The 27,985-nt window shown below is 54.7% G+C and overlaps 2 protein-coding genes across 4 annotated transcripts; one reads left to right on the top strand and one right to left on the bottom strand.

Moving 5' to 3' along the window:
• The first annotated feature begins 3,032 nt into the window (after window positions 1–3,032).
• On the top strand, window positions 3,033–9,793 carry ANKRD23 (ankyrin repeat domain 23). Its single transcript, XM_081832307.1, is given in 12 exon segments — window positions 3,033–3,081; window positions 3,184–3,289; window positions 3,291–3,345; window positions 3,533–3,567; window positions 3,569–3,619; window positions 3,621–3,657; window positions 4,399–4,740; window positions 4,743–4,859; window positions 4,944–5,042; window positions 5,157–5,252; window positions 5,389–5,474; window positions 5,528–9,793. Coding segments are annotated over 12 exon segments (1,404 nt in total). The 3' UTR covers window positions 5,859–9,793.
• On the bottom strand, window positions 9,175–27,090 carry CNNM3 (cyclin and CBS domain divalent metal cation transport mediator 3). 3 transcript variants are annotated; one of them, XR_014149234.1, is made up of 9 exons: window positions 25,704–27,090; window positions 18,094–18,237; window positions 16,972–17,121; window positions 16,420–16,589; window positions 16,120–16,216; window positions 15,628–15,761; window positions 15,047–15,185; window positions 12,140–12,239; window positions 9,175–11,589 (listed from the first exon to the last, which is right to left on the bottom strand). XR_014149234.1 is itself a non-coding variant. In XM_081833457.1 (8 exons), the coding sequence occupies exons 1-8, from the start codon at window positions 27,061–27,063 to the stop codon at window positions 11,525–11,527; spliced, it is 2,259 nt and encodes a 752-aa protein (XP_081689583.1). In that variant the 5' UTR covers window positions 27,064–27,090; the 3' UTR covers window positions 9,175–11,524. The 3 variants fall into 3 exon arrangements, 2 of the variants coding, with proteins under 2 accessions (XP_081689583.1, XP_081689585.1); XM_081833457.1 differs by lacking the exon at window positions 12,140–12,239; XM_081833459.1 differs by lacking the exon at window positions 12,140–12,239 and having other exon boundaries at window positions 9,175–12,095.
• Between the last annotated feature and the right edge of the window lie 895 nt (window positions 27,091–27,985).

The raw sequence follows: 27,985 nt of genomic DNA on the forward strand, positions 1-27,985 counted from the left end.
TACAAAGATAATTTACTTACAGAGACATCTACAGAGTTGTGCTATAATGTAAGGAAGAAGGGAGGTAAGCTCAGTGTTCCCTGCTAGGGAAAGGATTAAATTCTGGTACGTGGGTCACTGGAGTGCAGTGTAAGACTAACATGGAAAGTGTGCTGAGCTGCAGTCACAGTATGATGCCTCTTAAGACCCGTCTATGGAAACCTGCATGTACGTACACAAAATTACAGGAAAAAAGTCAAGGATATATATTACACTGGTACCTGGGGTGTCCCCTGGTCTGCTGTGGTGAAAGTGGTTTGTCAAGTGCATCTTGAGCTTTATTTGTTCTGTTTCAGTTTTTTACAAGGAACAACTTTTTTGTAAGAACTAATACCAGTCAGTTTCCTGTGGAAGAAACTAGTTTTCTGGTGAGAATTTCAGATGAAGGGTGTTGGTGTAAGATGCCCTTGTCCTTGAATGTTGAAGGAGAGGAGTTTTAGAGTCGGCAGATAGTAGAGACCAAACCAAAGTCTGTCTTGTCTTACCCTCACTCTAGTCTAGGCAGCTCTCCCTTTTCATAACCAAAGGCAAGAAATCACCTTTGACAAAAACCCCTGATGCATAGGGACTGAGTTTCTTTTTAAAGCTCTGGGTTCCCTAAGTCTCAGAACTTGGATGTATTTACTGAGAAGCCAGCCATGGGTGGAACCATTCCCAGCCCTCTGGGGCCTTGGGCTGTCCTTGACCTGTAGTTCTCCCTCTCGTTCTGGTCATCCCTGCTCATATAGCTCCAGTTCTGGAGTCTTATTTACGATCAGATTTCCTTTCAAAGGTCAAGGCAGAATTCAAGGCCCAGCTGGGTGAAGGGCATGCTGGGCATCTTAAATGAGGAAGTTTGACTTTGGTGGCTTGAGACAGGTTGATTGGTGACTAGATTAATGGCTAACATCTCAGTCCAGCTTCCCTGTGGGATGGCGTGCTCCCTGCCCAGGAGAGCAGGTAGGGACCTGCATGTGTGGGGCGTGGAAGGCTTTTCAAGAGGCAGGGGCTGCTGATGACAGACTGGACTTGGCTCCTGGCCGTGGTGTAGTTTAATACGCTGGCTCTCGGAGTGGTGAGGGAGAAGTGGGGGGCGCCTGGGGAAGGAAAGCAGAAGTATGGAGGGCAGCCTTGAAACTGGGAGTGGGGAAGTTGCTTGAAGCCTGATCTCCTGTAGGTGCCATGCAGATTCCTGCCGCAGACGTCAGCCTCTTGGGCCTTTCCTTTCCGAGGTCCTCTCTAGGATTCTGGCTTCCTTTGGCTCAGAACAGGCTGACTGGGTCTTTCAGGGTCTCAGGCACCTAGACCTGTGGCAACATGGAGGCTCACGCTCAACGTTTTTCTAGTGGCCCAGGCACCCCCGGCCACACGTTTATTGGTCGAATTACTCCTGAGCAGGTGTAGGGGATGGCACAGGTGCAGGAGGGTGGGTATCTGACGCTGCACCCGACGCAGCTCAGAGCGGTTCCTGCCTTCAGCGGGCTGCACGCCCACATTGGTATTCTGGTCAGCGTCACAGAACCACGGAGCTCTCTGGCCCGGGCACAAGCCCCTGGCCTGCCCTGCCCCCAGGAGCCAGCTCTCCTGTAAAAGGGCTGAGCAGCTCAGCTCCTCTCACTGGGGGCGTGAAGAGCAGGGGGGGACCATGGACGTCATCAGCATCCAGCAGTTGGTACAGACATGCAGCGGCGGGGGTGGGAGGCAGGTCACGGTCTAGACATCCCCAGGCCTGCCCAGCAGAACGAGGGGGGCCAGCTGGAGGGGGGCAGGCGGCTGCTTCCTGTGGTCGGAGGAGAGGTGTAGGAGCAGAAACACGCAGTTGTTTTCTGTCTGTCCAGTTCTGTGAGGCAGTGACAGACGAAGCAACGGGAAAATACCCGGTGATGGTGTAGACATGACAGCCCTCGAGTTCAGGGAGTCTTGCCCTGGACTGTGATGGCAAAACAGGAAACAGCAGGCTACTCAGAAGACACGAGCATAGGGCGCCTGGGTGGCTCAGTCGGTTGAGCGACTGCCTTCGGCTCGGGTCATGATCCTGGAGTCCCGGGATCGAGTCCCACGTCGGGCTCCCTGCTCGGCAGGGAGTCTGCTTCTCCCTCTGACCCTCCTCCCTCTCATGCTCGCTCGCTCTCTCAAAGGAATAAATAAAAAAAATCTTAAAAAAAAAAAAAAAAAGACACGAGCATAGCTGCAGGGATTGAGCTCAGCTGCTGCCATAGCCATTGCTCTGGAAATGGTCCAGGGGGTCTGGCTGCCTTGGTCGGGGAGGAAGAAGGGTGCTCTGAGTTCCCTGGGCGGTGAGAGGAACGGTCACACCGGTGACGCTCTGGGGTGTCTGCTTTGGTAAGGTGGGCCCGGGAGGCCCAGGAGTCACGCTGCCCAGCAAGCCCCATTGCGACCCTGCCTGGTGCAGCCTCTTGGGAGGGGGGGGCAGCTTGCAGGCCCAGAGGAGTGTTAGGTTGCCACCAGCGTTGGCTTTGGAAGAGAATACAGTTCGTTCTCTGTGGCTGGAAGCCCTATGCTCTGCCATCCTATCATCCCAACCTTTTCCCTCTCCCCTAGAACGCTTATTCCTCAGTGCTCCCCAGCTCCTGGACGCCCGGTGGGGGCAGGAAGGAAGAGCAGATCACTGTACGGTGGGTTCTGGCCCGGTTTCCTCCTCACAGCCCCTTGAGCTAGGTGCTAGTTTTACCCCATTCTAGTGATGAAGAAACAGAGTTTCACAAGAGCCAAGATTTGAACCCAGGAATTCAGAATTTTACCCAGGAGGCATCTCTGTTCCTCTGAGCTCGGGGTCAGGTGGCAGTATGGCGTGATCTGATAGGAATGTAAGGACGACAGCCCAGGAGGGAAGCTGAGGTGTCACCTGTCCCAAGCGTACCTGGACACCAGCCCAGCAGTATAAATAGACACGGTGTCATGCCCCTGACCCTGTGTCCTGCGACAGGACATGGTAGGCGGTAGTTATCCTCCTGGGCCCCGGGCAACACTACAGTGGGTGAGAGCCAAGAGCCATGGGCATCAGGGAGCATGCCAGCAGAGCGCCAGGAAGCTTCGCCAAGGGTCAGGCCACTATGACATCCACAATGCTCTCTCTGTAGGTCACCTCTTGTCAGGATCCCTGTACTGCACAGCTGTTTCCTAAGGCTTCCTCATTTTTCTGAGTCTTTCTCCTTATCCCGCTCCTACAGGTACGTGGAGACAGAGTTGGAAGGAAAGTGTCGGGATGTGGACATGGAGTTCCTGATCCCGGAGGCGGGCCTGGGGCCTGGAGCTGAAGAGGCTGTGGCCCGGGAGCGGTGGAAACTGGGAGAAGAGAAGAAGAAAGTGAGCAGTGCTGGGGATGGGGGGTGGCAAGTGCCAACCCCGAGGTGGGCAGGCTCTGAGCCCCGAGGACCTCGGGTGGCTGGGGTCCCTCCTGCGGGTGGGAGAGGCGAGGGCCAGACCAACCCGGAGCCTGCCCCCGAGGCCTTGGCGCCCCGTGGCTAACTGCTGGCCTGCTCTTGTGCCCCAGCTTGAGAGATTTAACAGCTCCAGACGGAATCTGGAGACTGGCTGACTTGAAAAACTTGGTTCAAAGATGGGGAGAGAGGCGACTGAAATGCAGTCCCCCCTAGGGCACGTGAGCCCGTGGTTAAGGTGAGAAGTCGCGGGGGGGGCTTGAGTTTGTGAGGAAGCGCTTCCTGTCGCCGTGGGAGGGCTTGGGGAAGAGCGGACACCGCCAGGGCCTGCTGAGCTGGACAGACTCCGTTCTGGAGGCCCCACAGCCCTCCTGTCTGTTTGCTGGGGACCACACGCACAGTGGCTTCAACAGCAGAGATTTATTCTCCCAGTTCTGGAAGCTGGAAGTCTGAGATCAAAGTACCGGCAGGGCTGGTTCCTTCTGAAGGCTGTGGGGGAGTCTGTCCCTGCCAGTCTGCTAGCTTTTGGTGCTTGGTGGCTAGCTTTGGTGTTCCTCGGCTTGTGGGTGCCTCACCCCGATCTCTCCTGAGTTCACAAGGCACTCACACTGTGCCCGCTGTGCCCACGTGTCCCCTTTCATTAAGGACACCAGTCATTGGATTAGGGCCCACTTTACTCCAGTGTGACTTCATCTTAATTACAGCCGCAATGACCCTATTTCCAAATAAGGCCACATTCTGAGGTCCTGGGGTTGGGACTTCAACATATAAACTTGGGGGTAGGGGGCATGGCAACCCATAATGGGCGTAATAGGTCTCATCGGTCCGAATCTGGGGGAGGAAGGGAGTTAAGAATTACAGTTTGTACCAGCCACCAACCAACATGTAGTCCTCAGCTGGCTCTCGGGAGCTGCTCGGCTAGACTGGTGAAGACTGCGGTTTGCGAAAGTGATTTGGTCTCGCCCTGTAACCTACCCAGCCGCAGCCCCAGGCCCAGGCGGAGTCTGTGGACCTGGAGATGCTCCTGAAGGCAGCTGCCGAGAGCCGGGAGGCCCTGACTGGCAAGTACCTGGTAGATGGAGGGGACCCCAGTGCCCATGACAAGGTAGCAAGTGGGGGGACTCGGACTACAGTGTCAGAGCTGCAGGGGTGCCATCCTCCGTGTGTTCCAGTCCTGGCCTGGGAAACTGCGGGCCTTTCCGGAGCCGGGAGGGAGGGGCCCTCGGTGCGAGCAGGGAGCTGGTGCGTACGTCTGGGGAACCTAGTCCTGGGACTAGGACCCAGGGCCGGGCCTCAAGGGGGCAGCCGTGCTCCCTCTGCCTGATGTCCCGTCTCCACCCCCAGCTGCGCCACGCCGCCTTGCACTGGGCCTGTCCGAAGGGTCATGGCCAGCTCGCGACCAAGCTGATGGAGGCAAGTGCTGGGGACACTCACGACTTGGTGAGAACTGGGGAGGGGCCACCATCACGGCAGACCCCGTCCCGCACCAGAGCGTGTCTGTGCATCGGTGCTTTTGTTTGGTAGCTGGACAGGACGCCGGTGTTCTGGGCCTGCTGTGGAGGACACCTGGACATCCTCAAACAGCTGCTTAGCCAGGGAGTCCAGGTCAACGCCCGGGACAGGGTGAGGGGTGCGCTGCTGCGGGGCGGCCTGTTCCCGGAAAAGAGAAAGCACAGCCCCTCGGTGTTATAAGGCGGCCTCCCCCCGGGGTGGGTGACAGGAATTCTCACCCCGTAGATCTGGAGCACCCCCCTGCACGTAGCCGTGCACACGAGACACTGTGACTGCCTGGAGCATTGTCGCATGTGGACCCACATTGATGCCCAGGACAAGGCAGGTGCTTGCTGTTTGGTTTGGGTCTGCTCCACCGGGGGATGGGGACTCAGGGAGCCTGAGTTCGGGGACTGCTCGTGCCCACTGGACCCTGCGGGGGGGGGGGGTCAGGAGGATGAGCCCCCTTTCCCCAAAGGAGGGGGACACGGCTGTGCATGAGGCTGCGCGGCACGGCCACTACAAAGCCACATAGGTGCCGCTGCTCTGGGGGGGCCAGGCTACGTAATGTACTAGGCCCCCTGGTCTGAGGAGAGTGGGGGGCTCCTTCGCAGGAGAAAAGGACTGATCCTGGGCCCTTGTTCCCAGGCTTCAGTGACCCGGGGGCAGCTGGCGCGAAACGGGCAGCAGGGCGTCCGGGAAGCACTGCAGGCCCCCCGCGGGGCACCCTCGCACCCGGTCCTGCCGCCCGCAGCCCCGCACGGTCACTTCTCAGCCACCATTCCACCCTTCACCCCCCACCTCCGTGTGCCCTCACGGTCGTCCGCACCCCTCTGTGGTCTTCGTCCTTCTGGCCAGCCCCGCCCAGCAGGTGACAGAGCCGGCTTCCCTGGCTCCAAGGGTTGGCGAGGACTCGCTCCCTGCTGCGCTGTCGCCAGGAAGGGCTGACACGGGGAACCCCGGGGAAGCCGGACACAAAGCGGGTCCTCGGTGGCCCAGGTGGAGCAACACTGAAGAGTCCTAAGCCTCGAGCTGCCCGGGGCTGGGTGCTCGATGTCCCCCCATCCTCCGCCTGGGCCCCTCCCTCCACAAGGGCCAGTGTCCCGCCCGGCCACCATCCAGGCCACACCGCTGTGGGGCACCGCGCAGCTGGCCAAGGCCCTTGGGGCAGGGCTTTCTCTGGGGACTCCACTGCCCCCAGCTCCAGCCAGCTCGGGCCTTCTGGCTCCTGGAGCTGGGTGTGGCAGGCTGGAGCGGGTGCCTGACGGGGTCGAGACCCCACTGCCGCACCTGCCCAGTACCAACCTGGTTGCCTCAGAAGCCCCGACACACAAGCCAGAGCTCACATTTATTTTCGGGAAACCTCGCGCCCACATCTGCAGGCCTCGGTCCACCTGCCTGCCGCTCTCTAGCTGGCCAGCTGATGGCGCCCCGTGCCGGGGTGACATACCTGGGAGCTGGGGATTGCTCCTGGCCCACCCAACTTTTGGGGTGGCGGCCCGCAACCCTCCTTTGCCCCAGGCAACGTCACGCTAGCACTAGAGCCTGAGCCCTGGCCTGGGCCGCGTGGCCGCACCTGCTCGGCCCTGAAGGGGAAGCAGAGAGCGAGCAGCACCCCTACTGCTTCCCCGTCTCTGCGTGGGGGCAGGGTCAGGACCCAGCTGCACACAAGTTCTCACACTTCCTTCCCCTCCCTGCCTTTTCTCTTTCACGCCGCGCTGGCGGAGACCCATGCTGCTGGCGGGGCTGGGTCCTGAACTGGCACAAAGTGAGTTTTAAGGAACTCTGCCCTAAATGGAGAACCACAGGCCGAGGGACCGGCTGATGAAGGGTCAGGCTCCCTCATGTACGTAAAGTACCTGGATGGACATCCATTTTGCAGTTCTCTCTAGTCTAACGCGGCGGCCTTCTTGGGCCAAGCACAAGGCTATTCTCACTATGTGAAAAAGTGACTACAGCCCTCACACACCTTCTCTTGCCAAAGGCAGCTCCAGCCCTGCGGGGAACTGTGGTGACAGTTCACCCAGGTGCTGGAGCCATAGGAGAAGCAGGTGTTCAAGTTCATGGAGAAGACGACTCTCCATCTAGAAGATGGGGACCCTTTTATACACTTCGTTTTTTGTTCATTGAAACTGTTGACTATCCATCACAGCTTAGTTGTTCTGGGCTGGAGGGTGGGGGCAGCTAATTAGGCCCAGGACCTGGTCTTCCTCAGCAGCAAAAGCTCAACCTGTTAACCATATGGGCCTGACAGCAAGACAGGCCCCCAAGTGCAGAGTGGGGCATCCAGGCACTTGGCTCTTGTGCTCAAGGCATCTCTCCGCTCGTTGATGGCCAAGTTCAAAGAGCAGTGGTTCTCAGCCTTGGCTGCTTATCACAATCACAAGGAAGGTTTTAAAAGACCTGATGTGCAAGCTAATTAAATCAGCGTCTCTGGGGGTGGGACCCAGGTATCCCCATCATCATGCAGACGACATACCTATGTAGGAAATCCTTAGGAATCTACAAAAAACACCTAGAATAAGGGAGTTCAGCAAGATCTCAGAATATAAGATAAACCTACAAAGACGTTATTTCTACGTATTAGCAATGACTACATGAACACAAAAATTAAAAGCACAGTACCACTTAAAGTTGCCTTTAAAAACAAAATACTTAGATGTAAATCTAACACTTAAGAACTTGTATGTTGAAAACTACAACACACTGATGAATGAAATCAAAGATGACAAATGAGAGACATACCTTGTTCGTGGATTGGAAGATGAGATCTAGTAAAGATGTCAATTCTCCCCAAATTGATACACAGCTTTAATGCAGCTCCTACCAAATATCCCAGCAGGATTTTTTTTGTAGATATAGTTAATAAGATGATTTAAAAACTCAACTAAGGGACGCCGGAGTAGCTCAGTTGGTTAAGCATCCAACTCTTGATTTTGGCTCAGGTCATGATCTCAGGGTCTTGGGATCAAACCCCACATCGGGCTCCCTGCTCAGTGGGGAGTCTGTTTCTCCCTCTCCCTTTGTCCCCCCCACCCCCCCGTGCTCTCTCACTCTTATAGCGAGAGAGGGAACACAAGCGGGAGAGTGGGAGAGGGAGAAGCAGGCTTCCTGCAGAGCAGTGAGCCCGACGTGGGGCTCGATCCCAGGACCCTGGGATCATGACCTGAGCCGAAGGCAGATGCTTAACGACTGAGCCACCCAGGGGCCCCTCAAATAAATAAAAAAATAGAAACATAGCTAAAACAATTTTGAAAAATAAAGTGGGACGAGCCAGTCTACCCAATTTTAAGACTTACTATAAAGCTATAGTAACTGGGGCACCTGGGTGGCTCAGTAGGTTAAGCGTCTGCCTTCGGCTCAGGTCATGATCCCAGAGTCTGGGGATCAAGCCCCACACTGGGCTCCCAGCTCAGCAGGGAGTCTGCTTCTCCCTCTCCCTCTGCTCCTTCCCCTGCTCACTCTCACTCTCAAATAAAATCTTAAAAAAAAAAAAAAATTCAATAGAGGAAAAAGCATTTTCGACAAATGGTGCTGGAGCAACTGGACATCTACAGGCTAAAAAACAGAAAACAAAAAACAAAAACCCTTGACCTAAATCTTATACAAAAGTTAATGCAAAATGGATCACATAGGTAAAGCATAAAACTAAAAATTTTAGGAAAAAAAAACCTAGGAGACAATCTTTGGGATCTAGGACTAGGTAAAGAATTCTTACACATGATACCAAAAGCACAATCCATAAAAGGAAACTGGTAAACTGCACTTCATGAAAATTAACTTTTGCTCTACAAAGGATCCTGTTAAGAGGATGAAAAAGTAAGCTAGAGACTGGGAGAAAATATTTGCAAACCAAAAACCCAACAAAGGACTAGTATTTAGAATAAAGAACTCTCAAAACAACAGTAAAAGACCAAACAATCCAACTAGAAATGGTGAAAAACAAGAACAGATACTTCACAAAAGCAGCACATGAAAAGCTATACATCAGCCATTATGTTAATACAACTGGAAACCACAATGAGATCTCACTACACACCTACCAGAATGGCTAAAAATAAAAAATGGTGACACCACCAAATGCTGGCGAGGATTTGGAGAAACTGGATCACTCACACGTCAAGGGTGGGAACGTAAAATCGTACAGCTACTCTAAAGGCATGTGGCAGTTTCTTGAAAAAAACCAACCATGCAATTAGCCACACAACCTCGCAACTGTATTACTGGACATTTACCTCAGAAAACCAACGTTAACACAAAAACCTGGAAGGAATGTTCATAGCAGCTTTATTTGGAATAGCCGAAAACTGGAAACCACCCAGATGTCCTTCATTGGGACAGTGAACATATCGAGGAATACTACGCAGCAATCAAAAGGAATGAACTACTGACACACACAACAACCTGGATGCATCTCCGGAATACTCTGCTGAGTGAAAAAAGCCAATCCCAAATGGTCACGTACTGTATCATTCTTGAAATGACAAAACCTTAGATCAGTGGTTGCCAGGGATTAGGGATGGAGGCCGAGGGGCTGGGGTGGCTCTAACAGGAGGGAGGTCCCCGTGGTGGTGGGATGGCTCTGTCCAGAGGGCAGTGGCAGCCACCCAGATCTACTTGGGAGGGCAGAGAATGATCACCCACATTGTGCCAGTGTCAGCTTCGTGGTTTTGATACTGTGTTCTAACTATGTACGAGTAACCACTGCGGAAAACTGGGTGAAGGGTCCCTCTAGCTTGCAACTTCCTATGGATCAAAATAAAGACTTAGAAAAAAGCAGTAACTCTAAATGCAACTTGGTATCCAGAGTTGGATCCTGCAACAGAAAAAGGACATTACTGGAGAAACCGTTAAGATCCAAATAAAGTTGGTAATTTACTTAACAGATTTGTACCAATGTTAATTTTTTTAGTTCTGATAGATGTACCAGGTTATATGTAAGATGGTAACATTAGGGGAAGCTGGGTGAAGGGTATATGGATATAACCCTTCACTCTTACATAACTCTAAAATTGTTTAAGGGGCGCCTGCCTGACTCAGTAGAGCATGCGACTCTTGATCTCAGGGTCGGGAGTTCAAGCCCCATGTTGGGTGTGGAGCTTACTTAAAAAAAAAAAAAAAATTTTTTTTTTTTAATTAAAATTGTTTCAAAAAATAAAATCCTCATGCCCAGATCAATTAAATCAGGCTCCCCAGAAGAGGAGGCCCCAAGTATCAGGTATCAGTATTTTTCAATTTGCCAGGTGATTCTAACCTGCAGCCAAGGTTAAGAACCACTGTTCTGGAGAGAGATGATTATAAAGTATGCTTCCCACCCGGGTTTGCTCTTAGAATTCCTTGAGAAGTTTCTAAGCAAGCATGCCATTGTTCTTTGGCCTTCATCCCCACCGGTCCCAGGTAAGGGACCCAAATTCCTTTGAGAAAGGTTCCAGAAATCCTCCTCCCTCCCTATCCAATCTGCAATCCTACGTGTCTGTGACGCCCCTGTTTCTGCATAGTTGAAGAACTGTAGAAGGTAAAAATGGGTAAGTCAGAAGAAAAACATAAATGCCTTCTTGTTCCCAATTCTCTAAAACCCCATAGCTAAGAACAGCAAAAAAGCAAAGAGCTGAAATGTTTCAGAGATACAAGAAAAACTGACGGGTTTTGGTTTTTTTTAAAGGAAGGGGATGAGGTTCTACCTGCTCCATAACCAACTCTTCCCTCCCCTGACTCTCTCTGTGCAAATGACAGCCAGCCAGCTCTCCATGGAGGCCTAGGAAGAAGGTACAAAGTAGATCTAACGGCTGGATCCTCTCCCTGGGATCCAGCAACTGAGAAAGGGTTAGGGGCAGCACACCCCTTCCTCCCACGGGTGACCTCTCTTCTTCAAACACACTAAGTGATGATACCATTAGAAGCACCTAGGCAAGACAGGCAGAGAAGCAGAAGGAGCAGGCCTCCTCAGTGCCACTGGGGGCCAGCTCTCTCGCGCAGGGCTCTGAGCACAGGGCTCAGAGAAGCGACCTCCACAGGAGGGAGCAGGACAGTGGCGCATACCGGTGGGTCATCGAGTTTGAGGTCTGGCACATGGGGCAGGCTGGGGCGCGTGCTCTGAAACACGGCACTGTAAGGGAAGCCAAATCGTTCACTGTGGCTACGGCCAAGGATGTGAACCCCCCAGCCCCAACTAGTGCTCCCGGTTTGCTCAAAGTGCCGCCAGCAGCAGCAGGTTGGCAAATTAAAAGCGAAGCGAGTACAGGTCACGGCCACGTAAAGGCAGTAATCGTGCACTCACATCATGGCTTGGCCCAAAGAGGTATAAATACACTGCACTGTCACAGGGAGAAGGCTGGGTCCTGGGGACCACAGATGACAGTGTCTTTTCATTCCCTTCAGAAGCAGGCCTAGAGGGCTGTGCCCCAACTGACCCCCATTTCCTAAAGGAGGGCAGGACCCGCTGAAGGCTCCCGGCACTGAGGTCTGGTTCTGAGGACAGCCCAGGACCCACATCTATAAGGGCCATCTAAAACGTGGCCTGCAGGGGATGGGGACAGGCTGACAAGCTACTCCTCGGCTCTCCAGTTCCCCACGTGCTTGTCCATTCCCCAGAGCTGGGGCTGCCTGGCAAGCAGTTAAACCCCTGGGTTCCGCCCAGGGCTCTCCTCCGCTGGGAGGCCGGGTCTGCTGTGGTTGGGCCCTAGAGGAGAGAGGAAAAGGAGAGTTAGCATCAAAGCTGGTGAAGGAAGCAGGTCCCATCAAAGCCAAGTATCGAAGTCCTCTTTAGGACAGGACAGGGCTGGCAAGGCAGAGGGGCCTCAGGACACCTCAGCGTCAAGGCAGAGCCGGGAGTGGGCAGTCAGGAAAACGGTCAGACTGACTCTGCCGCCCAAGAGAAAACCACTGGGAGGAGGGCTGCGTCACTGAGAGGCAGGAAAGCAGGGCAGGGGGTTTCTGCTCACAGGAGGCCAAGGCCATAAGGCTGGGCGAGAGGAGCCTGCCTGGACACGAAAGCCCCTGCGCCAGAAGGAAGCTTTAAGTTTCCACCACCGAGTGGGCTATTTCATGACCGCACCAGTCTTCCAGAATAATGAAATGAAAAGTGGCAACGAAGGACAGGAAGGGCCCCCTCACCACCCACCCCTGGAGAAACACCTCCCTGTCTGGGGGCGGCCGTGTCCAGGGCTCCTCCCGGCAGCTAGAGGGCTGGGGAAGGAAAGCAAAGAGAAAGTGAAAGGGAAGATATTTACCTTGGGTGTTTTCTGAAAACAAAAAATGCTCACTAGTCCACAGTCAATTATCAACTGCAGTTTCCAAATGTGCCAAAGAGGGAAAGGTCTACGGGGAAGGCTAGAGAGAGCAGAAGGGAGAGAGACAAGAGGAGACCAGCTGTGCAGCTGCGCCGGCAGGACCGCTCGGCTGGGGCCACCCCGCGGGCGTGCTGCTGGGGGGGGGGGGCTCAGAACCAGAGGGAGCAGGAAGCGCGGCGTCTGGAGTGGACTCTCCCTTGGAAATCAGCTCTGGGAACGGCCACTGTGCGGGGGTTACCCCGAGTTTGACATGACGAGCCTGGGGTCAGGAAACTTTCTGTAAAGGGCCAGTATTTTTAGGTTTTGCAGGTCACAGACCCTGTGGCAACAGCTCAGCTCCACTGTCGCAGCCAAAGGCACTCACACACAATCCAGAAACAAGCAGGCAGAGTCCAATAGGACTTTATTTACCAGCCCAGCAGCCAGCCAGTCTGCCGATCCTGCCTCAGGCAGTTACTAATTTCCCAAGCATCTCAATAAGGCGTTTTTCTGCCAGCGAATCCAGTGCCAAAGTCAATCGGGGGATGGTTCTGACCTGTGCTATTTAAGCAACGTCCCCAGCGATATGTCCACGTGTGCAGCTACACTAAGCTCTCTTGGGGGGCAGTGGAGGGCCACCTAGCAGAGATGAGCCGCAGTACGACCTCAGAGAGCTGAGGCAGGGAGCAGGAAGACAGCAGGCGAGCCTCACTGTGGACAAACGTCCGGCCACGTCTCGGGGAAAACCCACATCATGGCAACAGAACGGGAGGGGAATCCACTACGATCAGCACGGTGGCGCCTCGGGTAGACCTCTCTGGCTACGACACTGCCCCGGCCCCCGCGCAAAGCGGGTAAGCAGTCACTGAGGGGCAAAGGACCTACAGAGCCACGGCAGGTCACGGGCTTCCCCGCTTTCTGAAAGCAGAGCACTCCCATGAAATCTTTTGTAAGCCAGCGTGGCATAAAACCAAGAAACAATTACCATTTCAAGAAGCAAAACCCCTCTTCGGAGTTCTTTCAGTTAGTGAAAACGGGCACGACCTAAGTCCTTTGTAAAAGCAAAGTGGCGTGAAGCGAACTTTCAGGGGACACCTGTATTTCCTCAGAGGATGGCCCAATGAACGGCTGAAGCCCCAAAAGGACTTTAAAAAACTCCGCATGTACAGGGTGCCTGGGTGGCTCAGATGGTTGAATGTCTGCCTTCGGCTCAGGTCATGATCTCGGAGTCCTGGGATCGAGCCCCTGCATCGGGCTCCCTGCTCGGCGGGAAGCCTGCTTCTCCCTCTGCCTCTCTGTCTCTTATGAATAAATAAAATCTAAAAAAAAAAACCCCAAAAAACTCTGCATGTATAATAATGAAATGAAAGAAAAACCATGGTTCTTAGATTTAAGTCTATGCCTTGAATAGAACATGTGCCGTCTCAGTAAGCAGGTGAGGCCAGAAAAGGTTCACATTGAAAAAACCAACACCAAACGCTCACATTTTGAAAAAACAACAACATACTGGCTTTTGAGACCCCAGTCTAAGGTGATGGTGTGAACAAGCGGCCTCTCACAAAGAACAGAGAACATCACAGTGGGTAAATACAGAACCACGACCAGCCCTAACAGGTAGAACACCACTTCTCAGTACACACGCACCGAGGAAGGCCCGGAAGGCCCGGATCCAGGGCTGGAGCAGCACGCCTCATGCTGGGACCCTTTTTACCAACGCACAGAGATGGAGCGCCCAGGCGCTGAGCCACTCACAGGCCCAGGCCAGGGCTTTCTGTCCCTTGCACCTGCACATCACCTCTCAGAAAGTATCCATCATAAAAACACGTTCGTGTTCACAAGCACGGGTCTAAATAACCAGAGCTGTTCCCTGTGGGACACCACTGCCTAGAGGCCAAGGGCATGCACAGGCTCCAGACCAGAGCGCCTCGGCCTCTCTCTGCTTCTGATTCTTCATCTGTAAAATGGGCCTAATGACTGCCACCTCTGAGAATGGAGACGTGTTCTTAGATGAGTGAGGATGAGCAAAGCTCCCAGCACAGTGCCAGGCAGAGCCAGTGTTCAAGAGCGCTCGGTGCCCCCACCTCAGAGTGTCCAGGGCGTCCGGCAGCCCGCAGCTTCTGCCACGGCCTCGCTGGAAGCCCCGCCCACTCCCCCAGGACCACCCAGCCCCCGAGTGTATCTCTGACCCCAACATAGGAGCTCAATCAGAATGAAAGTACCTTCCTGAGTACCAAACCAAGAAAGTTCCCTAACTTTTTAAGCACTCCCACCCAAAGCCCACTCTCCACAGTCTCCTTTTTATCTACAAGGCAGGGTTTGCTAGCCCACACCCCATCTATTTCATCCAACGCGATCTTCCGGCGACTCCCAGTGGGACCCTAGATGTGAGGGGCAGGACTTAAATATTAGCTTGACCCGACCAAACATCTCAACTGGTGCCCTTCTCAGCTCCTGGCATGGTGCCCACCAGCCAGCCACCTTCTGAGCTGGGCCCACTGGTGACTGGGTCTTCATTTTCCAGGTGACCTAACCCTAATCCTAACTGACCAAGAGTGTCTGGACTTGATCTTATTCCCATTTAGCAACTCTTCTCTAATGAAGGCAACCCATGCTGACAGGTCGTCCAGAGAAAATGCTGACCGCACGTACTTTGCACGCGACCTGGCCTGCAGCGCAATGTCATCGTAGCTAGTCAGACAGTGAAAAGAGGAAAAGGAAAGAATGGGCAGAAAAGGGGACAAGGGAAGAGGAATACAAGGCAGAGTGAGGGCAGAGAGAGTGAGTGTGTGTGGGAGCAGCAAGGACCAGCACAGGACGTGCACGCCCTCCGGGCTGCCACACCGGGGGATGTGGCCCTGTGGGGCTCACCTGCTGCCGTGGCTGTCTTGTCACCGAGGAGCCTGGTCTGGCTGCCTGGGATGACCTGGAGGTCTGCGTTCTCCGGGGACTGTGGCAGGTTCTGGGCTCGTGTAGCCAGGAGTGCATTGAGGTACTGCAGCCGCGTGACCTGGAGGACAGAAAGCACCCCCAGGCAGGTGCCACTTATGAAGCCAGACGGAGAAAGCAAGTTCCAAGAAGGTCGCACGTCTCCCTCCTGCCCACAAGCACCAGAACTAGGTGGGAGAGTCACACTCAGCAGGACCAGGAAAATGAAGAGCTTTAAGCCAGCTAAGGGCAGAGGAGAGCAGTCAAGCAGTGTCTTTAAGATCTCAAAAGGAAACTGGGCGCACAGTCCCAGCGACGGGACTAGACTGCCGGCAGTCAGAGGGACCTCCAGGAGCCAAGGCCGTCTGTCCTTCAGAGCAATTAACACGGTCCTGTTCCAGCGAGTCTGAGAGAGACTCAAGAATTTACTCTTAATCCATACAAACTTGCGGCCAGTTGGTTTAGCCCCTGGGGGACACAGAGCTGCCTAACAGCCAGCACCAATGAGCAGCCCAGACAGTCACCTTAATGAGCTGCAGGTCGGAGAGGGCCCTCACGGTGTAGTCAGGACAGTACGCACGCAAGCGGGCACCGTCGGCTGGCTCGGGCTGCAGGTCGTGGCGGATGGACTGGAGCGAGGACACCGGGGACTGGTGAACTATCAGAAGGAACAATCAGTGACGTCTCTGGTGGGGACAACTGCACCGCCTCGGAGATCCACCCCACAGACCACTCTATGATGTGACCACAGCTACGAACAGAGAAGAACGGCAAGCACACTTCCTCGCGGGAAAGGCTTGGCGGGGGCAGGAGCGAGCAACAGTGACGAGCCCCAGAGAAACGCTGCCCCTCCCTCGACACAGCCCAGAGAAGAGAAAAGCCAGCCCCTCCTCAAGTGGAGCACCCGACAGGACGCGTGGGCTCTGGAGGAAGGGGAGGCCAGACCCTGGGCCCCGGAGAGCCGCACAACCAGCAGCTGAGCCCAGCCTTCCGCTCCAGGAGGGGCTGGCGCTTACCTGAGGATGGTGCTGTCAGGGCAGACACTCCATAGTAGGTGAAGGCCCCATTCTCAAACTTCAGGCCCTCTTTCCCGATCTCCACCTCAACTCTGCCCTGGGAGGTGGAGGGAGAGGGAGGGAGGAGGGGCAGGGAGAGAAAGAGAGGTGGACAGATTACCTTCCCCGCCAGACGAGAGCACAAGGAGAAAGCACCAACCCCAATTATTGAGGGGGAGTGGATGTGCATGATCCTCCCTCTCTCAGGCCCTTCCCTCCTTTCTGAGCAAGTGGGAGGCTCCAGCCCGGGCTCCTGGTTACCTGCAGGATGAGAATGAAATAGTCCACTGGCTGGCTGCGCTGGTACAGATAATGGTGTGCAGCCAGACGGTTGCTCTCGTCAAACCTCACTTCCTGGTTGACGCTGGGATGCTTCAGCAGGTGCAGCAGGACCTTCTCGGAGATTCGCAGGGGGCTGAATACATCCACCTCTGCCCCGTGGTGGGAAAAAGGGACAGTGTCCACCGGGCCCAGAGTGGCCTGCACGACCACAAGGCCTTCTGCTGCCCCCCGAGCCAAGTCACCTCCCCAACACGAGGGAACTGGGCAGGCCGCACACCCCCCACCCCGCCCCAAGGCCCCCCGCCGTGGCTCGCCAGAGGTGGCGCCTGCCTGGCTGCAGCTCTCAGCCGTCGGCAGAGAGGAGCCGTCCCTCAGGGGCCCTGAAGTGCTGACAGGGCTGGAGAGAAGCGCCGAAGGGCTCCTGGGTACGCTCCTCCTTCCCAGGACTGAGGGCACTCGGTGTCTGCCCTGGGGGCCTCTTGACCCACCGGACGGTGGGCCAGAGAGCAAAGGCCCACCCTTCACCCTCACCTCGGGACAGGAAGCGCTGGGTGGCCAAGAGCAGCTGAGGCGAGATTTTCACTTTATGTTCATCGTCAGACACCTTGAACAGGGAGAATTCCTCTTTCGGCCTGAGGGGGGCACTCAGAGGAGCAGGCTTCTTCCGCACGGCGGCATCTCCTAGGATGGCGAGAAGGCCCACTGAGGCAACAGTAGTCCTCCAGTCAGTACGAGCAAACCGAGGCCCACTGCGCGGCCTGGGGGCTCTCAGGTGGGGGAGGCAGCACCAAAGCCCCGGGGACACAGCCCTGCTGGGGCCTGGTGGCCGCTCCCCACACACAGCAAACCTGGCAGGGCGGAGGGGGTTAGTCCCGTACTCCAGCCATGTCCTGAGGAAGTACGGACAGGGCCTGCTCCTGTCCTCGGAGCTGGAAAGGCAGAATACTGACAGGACGGTCAGAGACCCCTCACCAGAAAGCACGTCTGCAGATTACGGGCGCGACATGGCAGCAGCTAACCTGATGTCCCCATGCCTATGGCGGCCTGAGGAACCAAACTAAAGAGGCTGCATTTTGGGGACAGACGCGGGGGCAAAGCGATTCACTTGATAGCAAATGGAGCTGGGGGGGTGCTCAGTGTCCCAAGCGTGCACATGAGGCCCCAGGCCATCAGGTCCAGGCTCTGTGTCTGCCCTGCAGACCTCAGCCATCTTCCTAAGAGCCAGACACCCCTAAGGCATGATCACGGGCCCCCGGATCTTTGGTTTTGGAAAGACCCTCTCTGCAGTAAAGAACGGGATTCTCTGAGGCGAGGCTTCTGTAACGTAGAAAAGAACCCGAGAAAGCCAAAGGGCCATGGAAGACGGGGGCCTGGGAAAGGCCCCTGAAGGGCAGAGCCCCCATCTGTGCCGGAGAAACCAAACTGCTGCTGCAGCCAGAGCCCCAGGCAGGCAGTGGGGCTGCAAAGGCCCCGCTGGGCCACCGCGGCGTCGCATCCAAGCACAGCCGCGGCCCCAGCTAGCCAACAGCTCTGACTGGAGATCCAGCCTCGTTTCAGCAGCACGGAGACCCGCTGTCCTCTGAGGCACACCACACATCTCAGGAGGCTTGAAAGACCGGCTGAGATGGAACGCTGCCAGGAGTCAAGACTCACGGTAGTCCTCAGACTCGTCCAGGATCTCAGACTTGATGATCTCCTCAATGACGTCCTCCAGGGTGACCAGGCCCAGCACCTCGTAGAAGGGGTCACCTTCACCCTCGTTGTTCACCTTCTGCACGATGGCCAGGTGGGACTTCCCTGGGGGAGGGGACGCTCAGGTTACATCCCATTTGAGGTGACGTCTGTGTTCCCACAATGTACCGGGCACCAGTGAGACTCTTCCTAAGTTCTTACTTAAGGCTCTCAACACGCTTGTGAGGACGAGCCTCCCTTTACACACGGGACCCTAAATCTCAGGCACTATGGTCAGCCACACAAGGCCACCCAGGCAGGGGCAGAGCGGGCAGCCTCGGGTCCACAGAAACGTGGTTTAGATAAGGCTGCGTCAGGCCGGGACAGATGCTAGGGCTGCACACACAAGGGCACCAACTCCAGAAGCATGGGCTCCCCGGGGACACTCTACATGGGGGAGCACAGAAGGGCCACCAGTGACTCTCCTGGGGAAGCATCCCCATTCTGAAAGCTGTCCTTTATTTCCAGAAGCCAAGGTCTATGCACGTCATCCAGGGGGAAGATGATACACGGTGAGTGGCCAGTCAGAGCCCAGACTGTGCGGAAGGAAGGGCAGCAGCCTGGAACTGTTCCCCTTCCCCTCCTTCAGCTGAGCTTCCTATTGGTTTGTTTGTCTGATAAAGAAATGGAAGCTTGAACAAAGCCCAAGCCTCAGAGTGCTGGGGACTGTTGAGGAAACTTCAAGAACTGACTCTGCTTTTTATCTATGAAACTTTATGAAACCTGTCCAAAAGAAACAGAACGCAAACCATATATGTAATTTTAAATTTCTGAGTAGCCACATTAAGGAAAAAAACACAGGTGAAATTAAGTGGTAACATATTGTAATTAACACAATATAGCCCTCAGTATCACTTTGACATGCAATCAACATAAAAATATTAAAACAGGGGCACCTGGGTGGCTTAGTCGTTAAGCATCCAACTCTTGATTTCGGCTCAGGTTATGATCTCAGGGTCGCAAGATCAAGCCCCACATCAGGCTCCGCACTCAGTGTGGAGTCTGCTTGAGATTCTCTCTCCCTCTACCCCTCCCCCTCCAGCACTCACTCACTCTCTCAAATAAATAAATAAAATTTGAAAAAATAATAAAAAATATTAAAAGAGGAGCACCTGGCTGGCTCAGTCGGTAAAGCATGGGACTCTTGATCTTGGGGTTGTAAGTTCAAGCCCCATGTTGGATGTAGAGATTACTTAAAAATAAAATCTTAAAAAAAATTATTAAAATTTTTTTTTTTTAAAGATTTTATTTATTTATTCATGAGAGACAGAGAGAGAGACAGAGGCAGAGGGAGAAGCAGGCTCCCCGCGGAGCAGGGAGCCCGATGCGGGACTCGATCCCAGGACCCTGGGATCATGACCTGAGCCAAAGGCAGACGCTTAACCGACTGAGTCACCCAGGCGTCCCTAAAAAAATTTTTAAATTAAAACATATTTTCCTTTTTTGTACTGTCTGTGAAGTCTGGTGTGTGTGAGGCACTTCCAGCACATCTCAGTTCAGCCCAGCTGTCTTTCGACCACATGTGGGCACTAGCTGCTGGACGGGGTTGTGCAGGTCTAGGATATGAACTCAGAGAAACTCATCTCAGCCATGTCCTTCATTACTAGTGAAAAAAGTTTTGGGTAAAAGCAAGCCTGGATCCATGTAAGGGGGTATTTGCTTCAAGAATCTTTTGGTAAAGCAAAAAGTCAAGTTCACTTCTTTGTGTCAATCATACTTTACATACCTTGGGTTTAGTTACAGTGTAGTGAACTTGAGTTCAGAAACATACTCTCTGGAAGTCTATCTGGCATGCTCTGCCTCCTCATTCTTTCAGCATCCATGCCCCCCCACCCCCCCTCCCGCATCAGGTGCAGGAAGACCTCTGCTCCAAATTTATTTTATTTTTTTTTAAGATTTTATTTATTCATTTGAGAAACAGAGACAGTATGAGCAGGGGGAGAGGCAGAGGGAGAGGGAGAAGCAGGCTCCCCGCTGAGCAGGGAGCCCGATGTGGGGCTCGATCCCAGGACCCTGGGATCATGACCTAAGCCAAAGGCAGACACTTAATTGACTGAGCCACCCAGGCGCCCCTGCTCCAAATTTAGATAAAAAGAAAATGTCCAGTCAACCAAAAGCTATTATTATTAGTAGACCACTGGCCAAATGATCAAGAAAGGAATGAGGCAGGGGCACCTGGCTGGCTCAGTCGGTGGAGCGCACAACTCTTGATCTCAGGGTTGGGAGTTCGAGCCCCATGTTGGGTGTAGGGATGCCTTAAAAATAAAATCTTTAAACAGGGCGCCTGGGTGGCTCAGTTGGTTAAGCGACTGCCTTCGGCTCAGGTCATGATCCTGGAGTCCCGGGATCGAGTCCCACATCAGGCTCCCTGCTCAGCAGGGAGTCTGCTTCTCCCTCTGACCCTCCTCCCTCTCACGCTCTCTGTCTCTCATTGTCTCTCTCGCAAATAAATAAAATCTTAAAAAAAAAATCTTTAAACAAAAAAAGGGAATGAGGCTGTAGAAAAGAAAAAGAAAACATTTACTGTATTTCATCAAATTGAAGACGCCATCAATTGTGAGACACATCCTGATTGCAAAGATGTTGAAATACAAAAAACAATGCACCTGTGAACTGAAGGAATGCGGCACATAGTGCTTACTGTGTGCTGGCCACTAAGTGCCGTATTCATTTATTAAGTTACTAGGAACAGAGGATTATTCCCATTTACAGTCTGCAGAGAAAACAGGCTCAAGGCTCAAAGAGCTTCAGTGACTCACCCAAGTGCAAAACCGAGATGTGAACCCAGGCAGCTAGCTTCTTAATCTGTTCTTTTTTCCTTTCCTTTTTCTTTTAAGATTTTATTTATTTGACAGAGAGAGAGAGAGAGAGAGAGAGAGACCATGAGCGGGGGGGCAAGGGGAGAGGGAGAAGCAGACTCCCCGTGGAGCAGGGAGCCCGATGCAGGACTCGATCCCAGGACCCCGGGATCATGACCTGAGCCAAAGGCAGACGTTAATCGACTGAGCCATGCAGGCACCCCTGAATCCATTCTCTTAACCACCATACTCATCTCGTTTTCACTGGAGAACAAGAGACCAAATCTTAGGAGACCCTCCCCTCTGGGTGAGTTACACTGGGCCAAGGTACTGTCTCCAGCACAGGGGTCCTTCTAAAGAAAACAAAATGTTGTTCTTCAGGATGCTCTAATATCTTCAGACAAAAATTACAGGCAGGGATGACTACACTGTCTTCCCCCTTTCCAGGAGAAAAAGGCCAGGGGTCCCCGAGAACTACCTGATCATTCCTGCTGAGACAGAAGTACTGAATGAGGAATAGCAGCATTTCCAGATGCTGCCCACCCCTGGGTATCTGTGCTGGGAATGGCTCACACCAGCAGACGGGCATCATTTCCATGAGGGCCATGCCGACCCCGCCACATGATACTAACCTGTCAGACCACATGAGGAAGGCCGAAGCTCGACATACAATTCTGGTCAGATTCTAGGAACCAAAGCCCAGGTTCTAGATGACCATGTAAGAGCAGAGAGAACCCATTTCAGCTGCATTCTTCCAGAATGCCAGCCCCATAGATAGGTTACCCTTAGAATGGACTAGCCTCTCCCTTGCTTTCAAACTTTTGTAAAACAGGCACAAGTTTCTCAGTGACCCGCCACATGGCATGACTGGATAACAAACAGACGAAAGCAGAGCCCCTGAAAGATCCCCCAACACAGTGGCCATGGGATTTCATCTCAAGACAGAATGTCTGAGGGGTCCAGACGGCAACCACGAAAAAGCAGTAAGGGTACACAGAGAACAGGCAGCTGGAGGGATTAAAGTTTATTTCTCATCTGATAGGACAAAATGCTCTGAAAACACACAGGCCCCTGGCTGGCTGACTAGAAACACTAACAGGCCCCAGGACAAGTGTCTACAGGTTCTCCCTGAGCAAAGAGCCTCAGGTAAGGGGCAGATGACACATTTACCAGAATCAACCAAAAAGCCCTGAAAAAACTCTACACAGTTTTCATTTTAGTTAGCAGGCCCAAATGTACTCATAAATTATATGGATGCTAGAGAACTCTTCCATAATGCCTAATTTCTAGGATATCTGTAAAAATGCAGATGGAGTTTAAATTCCTCTGCCGTTTTATTTTTTTTAGATTTATTTATTAAAAAGAGTGAGAGAGAGCACAAGCAGGGGGAGGGGCAGAGGGAGAGGGAGAAGCAGACTCCCCACGGAGCAGGGAGCCTGATGCAGGGCTTGATCCCAGGACCCCAAGATCCTGACCTAAACAGAAGGCAGATATTCACTGACTGAGCCACCCAGGCGCCGCCCCCCCCCCACTTCCTTTATTTTTTAAAGCAACTGTCAGAACATATCCTAGGAGAAAAGTGCTAGGCTAACATTCCTCACAGCAGGTCTGACTCTTTTCAAAATCCTGGGGATCCTTTGGCTTCTGACAATGAGCCAGAAGTCGGTTGGTTTAAAGCAGAGATTGTGAAAAGCATGCATCCTAATTCCTCCTTTGGTTGACTGTCCTTGAATATTCTCACTGGGGGATTGACAAAAATGGTGGGATTAATAGCTTTAAAGAAAATACACTTTACTGCAGGTCCAGAGTACACACTCTTCCTGGTAATGTTTGCCCAAAATACTCAGTATCATCTTAAGTCTGCACACTAACTAAGGACCGCCTCACCAGAAAAGGTGCCTCTCCCAGACTATAAAGTTCCAAAACAGACAGTGCCCTGAGGGATGAAAGGAAAAGGGCCTGGAATGGTAGCTGCCAAGATGCCAAGGACTCCAGCTTCAGGAAATTCAGAGGGCACCACCACCTCACACACTTGGCAGAGAGACGGGAAGGGAATTGATTTCTAAAACCTCAGGCGCCATAAAGGCTGCAATATGCCCTTTGTTCATAAGCAGAATGAAGAAAGGGGTTAGACTAAAAATGGATCTCAATGAGGAAAAACAGATATCTGCCAAAGGAGTGCACTGCAAAGAGAAGCAGAGAAAGGCTCCAGGAGTCAGAGGAAAGACGAAGCCAATTTGCCCCTGAGAATGGCCCTCACTTGTCAGGGGAGGAGGAAGGTGAGGACAACTGAGGAGCTCCCCATTCAACCTCCGGGTTCCCCAGAGCTGCTCCAAGGCCACCCACCATCCCAGAACAGCAGCAGCCTAGACTGTGGGCCTTCTCTCCCGACTGGCTCCTTTCTGTCAACATTTCAACCCAAAGCCACTCAACTTGCCCATCTTCAACTGAAGGGCAGAGGGCCCCCTCCCGTGCCAGCCCTCTCCCAGCCACTGCTCTGGCTTCTGCTCTGCAGCCATACCTCATGGCAAGCCCATCTACCTCAGCTGTCATGTCCCATTCATTCCCCATCACCCACGCTGGAGCACCAAATCTGCACTTGCAGCGGTCACGAGTATCCTGGTTGTTGGATCCAAATGACACGATGCTGGCCTCTCCTGATCATTCGCCTTCCCTCGGTAAGTGGTCTCTTCTAGGGCATTCTGAACTTCTGGGTCTCCTCAGCAGCTCTCCTCTGCTACCCTCCACCCCTCATATGCTTGTGCCCTCAGGGGTTTAGGCTTTCTGTGCCACACCTACGGCTGGAGCAACCACTTCTTTACCAACAACCAAATCTTTATCTCCTGCTTGGGTCTTTAACTTGTATTTCTCATCAACTGGTTGAGTTGGCCTCTTGGGCCACTGCACAGACATTCCAGTGTCCAGAACAAACTCACCTGTGCCACCCCCCCACCCCCCCCACCACGATGACCTCCCTTCTCTGTAAGCGCTCCGCCTCAGGGAAGGGCAAGAGCATTCCGAAGCCAGAAACCCAGGCCTCACCTTTAGCTCCTCAGCTAACCACAAAGCCCCCTCAATTCCACCTCCCGATGCCCTTCTGGATGTCCTCTCCAGGCCCGCTGCCCACCTTTATTCAGCTACCACCGTTTCTTAGCTGGACCCCCTACCCACTGGTCTCCGTACCAGTCAGGGCTCAAAGTCAACGCCCCGGAGATCAAGTCCAGCCTTCCCAGGGTCTCAAGCTGGGAGGTGGCAGGGGCAGGATGGAACCCTCCTTGGCGCACTCCAGGCCACCAGAACCTCCACTGCCTCGAAAACTACAGAGGCCCAGATGGAGTACTCACCAGCAGAGGTCTGGCCCCCACCCCGGGCTCCCCTCCCCTGAGAGGGACTGCATAGCCACTTTCTGGGGGAAACAGCCAAGAGCACCCAAGAGATGCTCCAGCAGAGCAGTCAAAGCTGCACAGCAAAGTCTCCCACCCAATCCTCAGGTACAGTAAGGACAGTAACTGCCTAACTATTCAACACCCAAGCCACGACTAATTACTCAACATCCATGCGCCCTGGGGCCAGGACACTTCACAACTGCCAGGAAGATCGGGTGCTCCACTCTCTTCCCAGCCTCACATTATGCAGCCTTTCGGGTCAAACCCATCCAAAGTCCTGGGGTGTCCCCCATGCTCTTCCTGCAGGAATTCAGGGGTGAGAAGCATGGCTGGCGGACAAGGAGCAGCCAAGTTCTGGGGAGCACATCCAAGCCTGACAATGAGAGGACTGCAGAGGAACCCACACCTTCACACTTGGAGGCTGGGCTCCATTTTTACCTGCAACCTTGGAGTTGCTCAGATAAACCAAGGTGAAAGAAGAGGGTGAACTGTGGGGCGCCTGGGTGGCTCAGTTGGTTAGGCGACTGCCTTCAGCTCAGGTCATGATCCCAGGGTCCTGGGATCGAGTCCCACATCGGGCTCCCTGCTCTGCGGGAGGCCTGCTTCTCCCTCTCCCACTCCCCCTGCTTGTGTTCCCTCTCTCGCTGTGTCTCCCTCTGTCAAATAAATAAATAAAATCTTTAAAAAAAAAAAAAAAAAAAGAAGAGGGTGAACTGTGGAGTTAAGTGAGACCCTGACAGACCTTTTTCATGATCAGAAAAGGGGAAGTTAAAAAAAAAAAAAAGACAAGACAAAAGGGAGACTAAATCAGTATCCATAAAGTTGCTTCTGATGAAATCTAAGTGGAAGTGTCTCCCACACCTGCAGAAAATCAGGTATCATTCCTTCTTCTGTTATCAGCATGGCAGCAGCCCATGAAAGACCTTAACAATGATCCCTTGAAACCTCACAGGCCCTGCTAATTTGATGATATGTGTGCAGGTGAAAGCCACCAGGTGTCTGAAGACTATCCTCTTCTGTTCTTCTAGTTTCTATTTAAGAATTTAGACCTGTTACAAAACCAAAGCCCACAAAAATGAAGGAAAAAGCTGGTGGATTAGAGTCAAGTGGACACAGCTCCCCAAATTAGGCCTACCAGGAAAAGGGGGATTTTGCTTTCCACAGCGCTCTGAACGACAGCCTTTGAGTATTTCAAAAGGTCACTGAGAGCTGTGAGGCCATCATCTAAAAGGGTACTCGGAGAGACCTCCGTAAGGATGGGACCCTTTCCTCAAGGCTTCCATAAACCCCCACCCTTTTTCCAGCGGAGAGCGCTGGCATTCGTGTCCCCTCCCCGATGTCCCGTTACCTCGTTTGAACTCCTCCAGGACAGCGTCCAGCTTGGTGTCGTTGAAGACGAAGTGGAGCGGATGGTTGTAGAAGCGGGTGATGGTGCTGAGCGGGGTGCAGTCTTCGGGATCCACGAAGGCCAAGTCCTTGAGGTAGAGCATGTCCACGATGTTGGAGCGCTCCTCCTCGTACACTGGGATGCGCGTGTGGCCGCTCTGCATGATGCTGGCCAGGACGCCGAAGTCCAGCACGGCGCTGGCATCCAGCATGAAGCAGTCCTCGAGCGGCGTGAGCACGTCCTCCACGGTCCGGCAGCGCAGCACGCCCTTGCTGAGATCGCTGTAGGGGTCGCCACCACCGCGGGCCAGCTCTAGCACGCGCTCGCGCAGCCGCCCGGGCCGCGCCGCCAGCTCCAGCAACTGGCCCACGGGCAGCGCCACCGGCAGGGTCAGCAGCACGGCCAGGCGGCTGAGCAGCAGCGCGCGCGGCGCCAGCGCCAACGCCCAGCGCCCGCTCACGGCAGCCGGCACCACCTCGCCCACCAGGAACACGAGCCCCGCGCTGCCCAGCACGGCGGGCACGGCGCGCTGGCCGGCCGCGCGGTACAGCAGCACCGCCAGCGCCGCCTGCGCCAGGCTGGCCAGTAGCAACAGCGCGCCCAGGGCGCAGCCGGCCCAGCGCCGCGCGGGCTCTAGGCGCCGCGCCGCCGCGCGCTCGGCCTCCGAGCCGCTCTCGCGCAGCACCTGCACCTCGGCGGGCGCCAGCGCCAGCGCGCTCAGCTGCAGGCCCCGCGCCAGCGCCGCCAGCGCCAGCAGCCCCGCCGCCCCCAGGCCCAGCGCCCAGGGCGGCGCCGCCTCCTCGGCTGCCGAGCCGCCTGGCTCCACGCGCAAGGCCAGCAGCGCCGAATGCGGGCGCACGGCCTCCGCGCGCAGGCGCAGCAGCGCGCTCCACTCGCCCGCTGGGGCCGCCGCCGCCTCCCGGGCCGCCGAGCCGTCCGGCTCCCCGCGCACCGCCAGCAGCGCCGAGTGCGGGCGCGCGGCCTCGGCGCGCAGGCGCAGCAGTGCGCGCCACTCGCCTGTGGGGGCCGCCGCCTCCTCAGGAGACGCGGCCGGCCCGCCCTCGGGGCAGCCCGCCCCCTCGGGGGCCACCCAGGACCAGGAGCTGTTAGCCAAGCCGGAGCCGAAGAGGCGCAGGCGGAAGGTGGCCTCCGGTGCGGCCCGCACCTCTCCTCCGCGCTCCCACCCCGCGTCCGCGGCTCCGTCCTTCTCCAGACAGACGCCCAACACTCGCGGGCCCGACGCCGCCTCCCCGGCGGCGTTTCCCAGGCACAGCGCGGCGAGCAACCAGCCTAGACGACCCGCCGCCGCTGCCGCCGCCATCGCCTGCTGCCCCCTCTCGGCCTCCCGCGCAGCCTACCCCTCCGCCTCCCCTGGACCAATCGTCTCTAGCCTTGGCGCCTCCTCCGCCAATAGCCAGCGGACGAGGGCGGGCCCCAGGGTCGGACTAGGCTGCGCCGGGGAGTAAACAAGCGGCGGCGCGATCCCGGGGCGGGCCGGGGGCGTGGGGCTCTCGGCCCTGCGGGGCTCGGCCGTGACTCCCAGGGCGAGAGGTGGCCAGCGCCCGGACGCGCGGAGCGGCGAGCTGGGCGTCCGGTTCCCACAGGCCGTGCCGGCACGCCCGGATGCCGCACTTGTGCTCTGGGAAGTCCCTGACTCGGGGCGCGGAGCGGAGCGGCTTGCAGGCAGAGATTTCAAGTGTGTGGCAGATGTACCGTTTCTTTGGAAAGGGCCCCGTGAACCACTGGCCTAGGGGCAAGGAGAGCTGAAAGAACCGGTGACCGGACGTTGGGAAGCTCAAGTTTCTTGGAGATTGTGCCCGACTGTGCTATAGGTCTGGGGACGTGAGACACAGCCCTTTGCCTTCAAGGAACTTGCATTCCTGCCAGGGAGAACGATGGTAATTATGTAAACACACGAAATCACTACCTCATTGGACCCTCAGAGCCACTTTTACAGGAGAAAAGTGAAGCATGACTTAGCACGGATGCAGGATTCCAACACGACCTGCCTGGTCATCATCCTAGCCACGTTAGCAGAGGGCACCTCTGTCAGAAATTACTGTTACCTGGTCACGCCACTTCTAGCAGATAATCCTTGGGAAAATACTTGCTCAGGAACAACAAGAACTATTCAAGAGGATCCTTACTAGAGAGTTACTTAGAAGACAAGACCCGCCCGGGAGGCGGTCTTGACAGGATGGAATGTTTTTCACCCATTGTGTATGATCTCTGTATGATTGGAA

Source organism: Leptonychotes weddellii, chromosome 10 (assembly GCF_054177405.1).
Source record: "Leptonychotes weddellii isolate Sample4059 chromosome 10, ASM5417740v2, whole genome shotgun sequence".
NCBI lineage: Eukaryota > Metazoa > Chordata > Mammalia > Carnivora > Phocidae > Leptonychotes > Leptonychotes weddellii.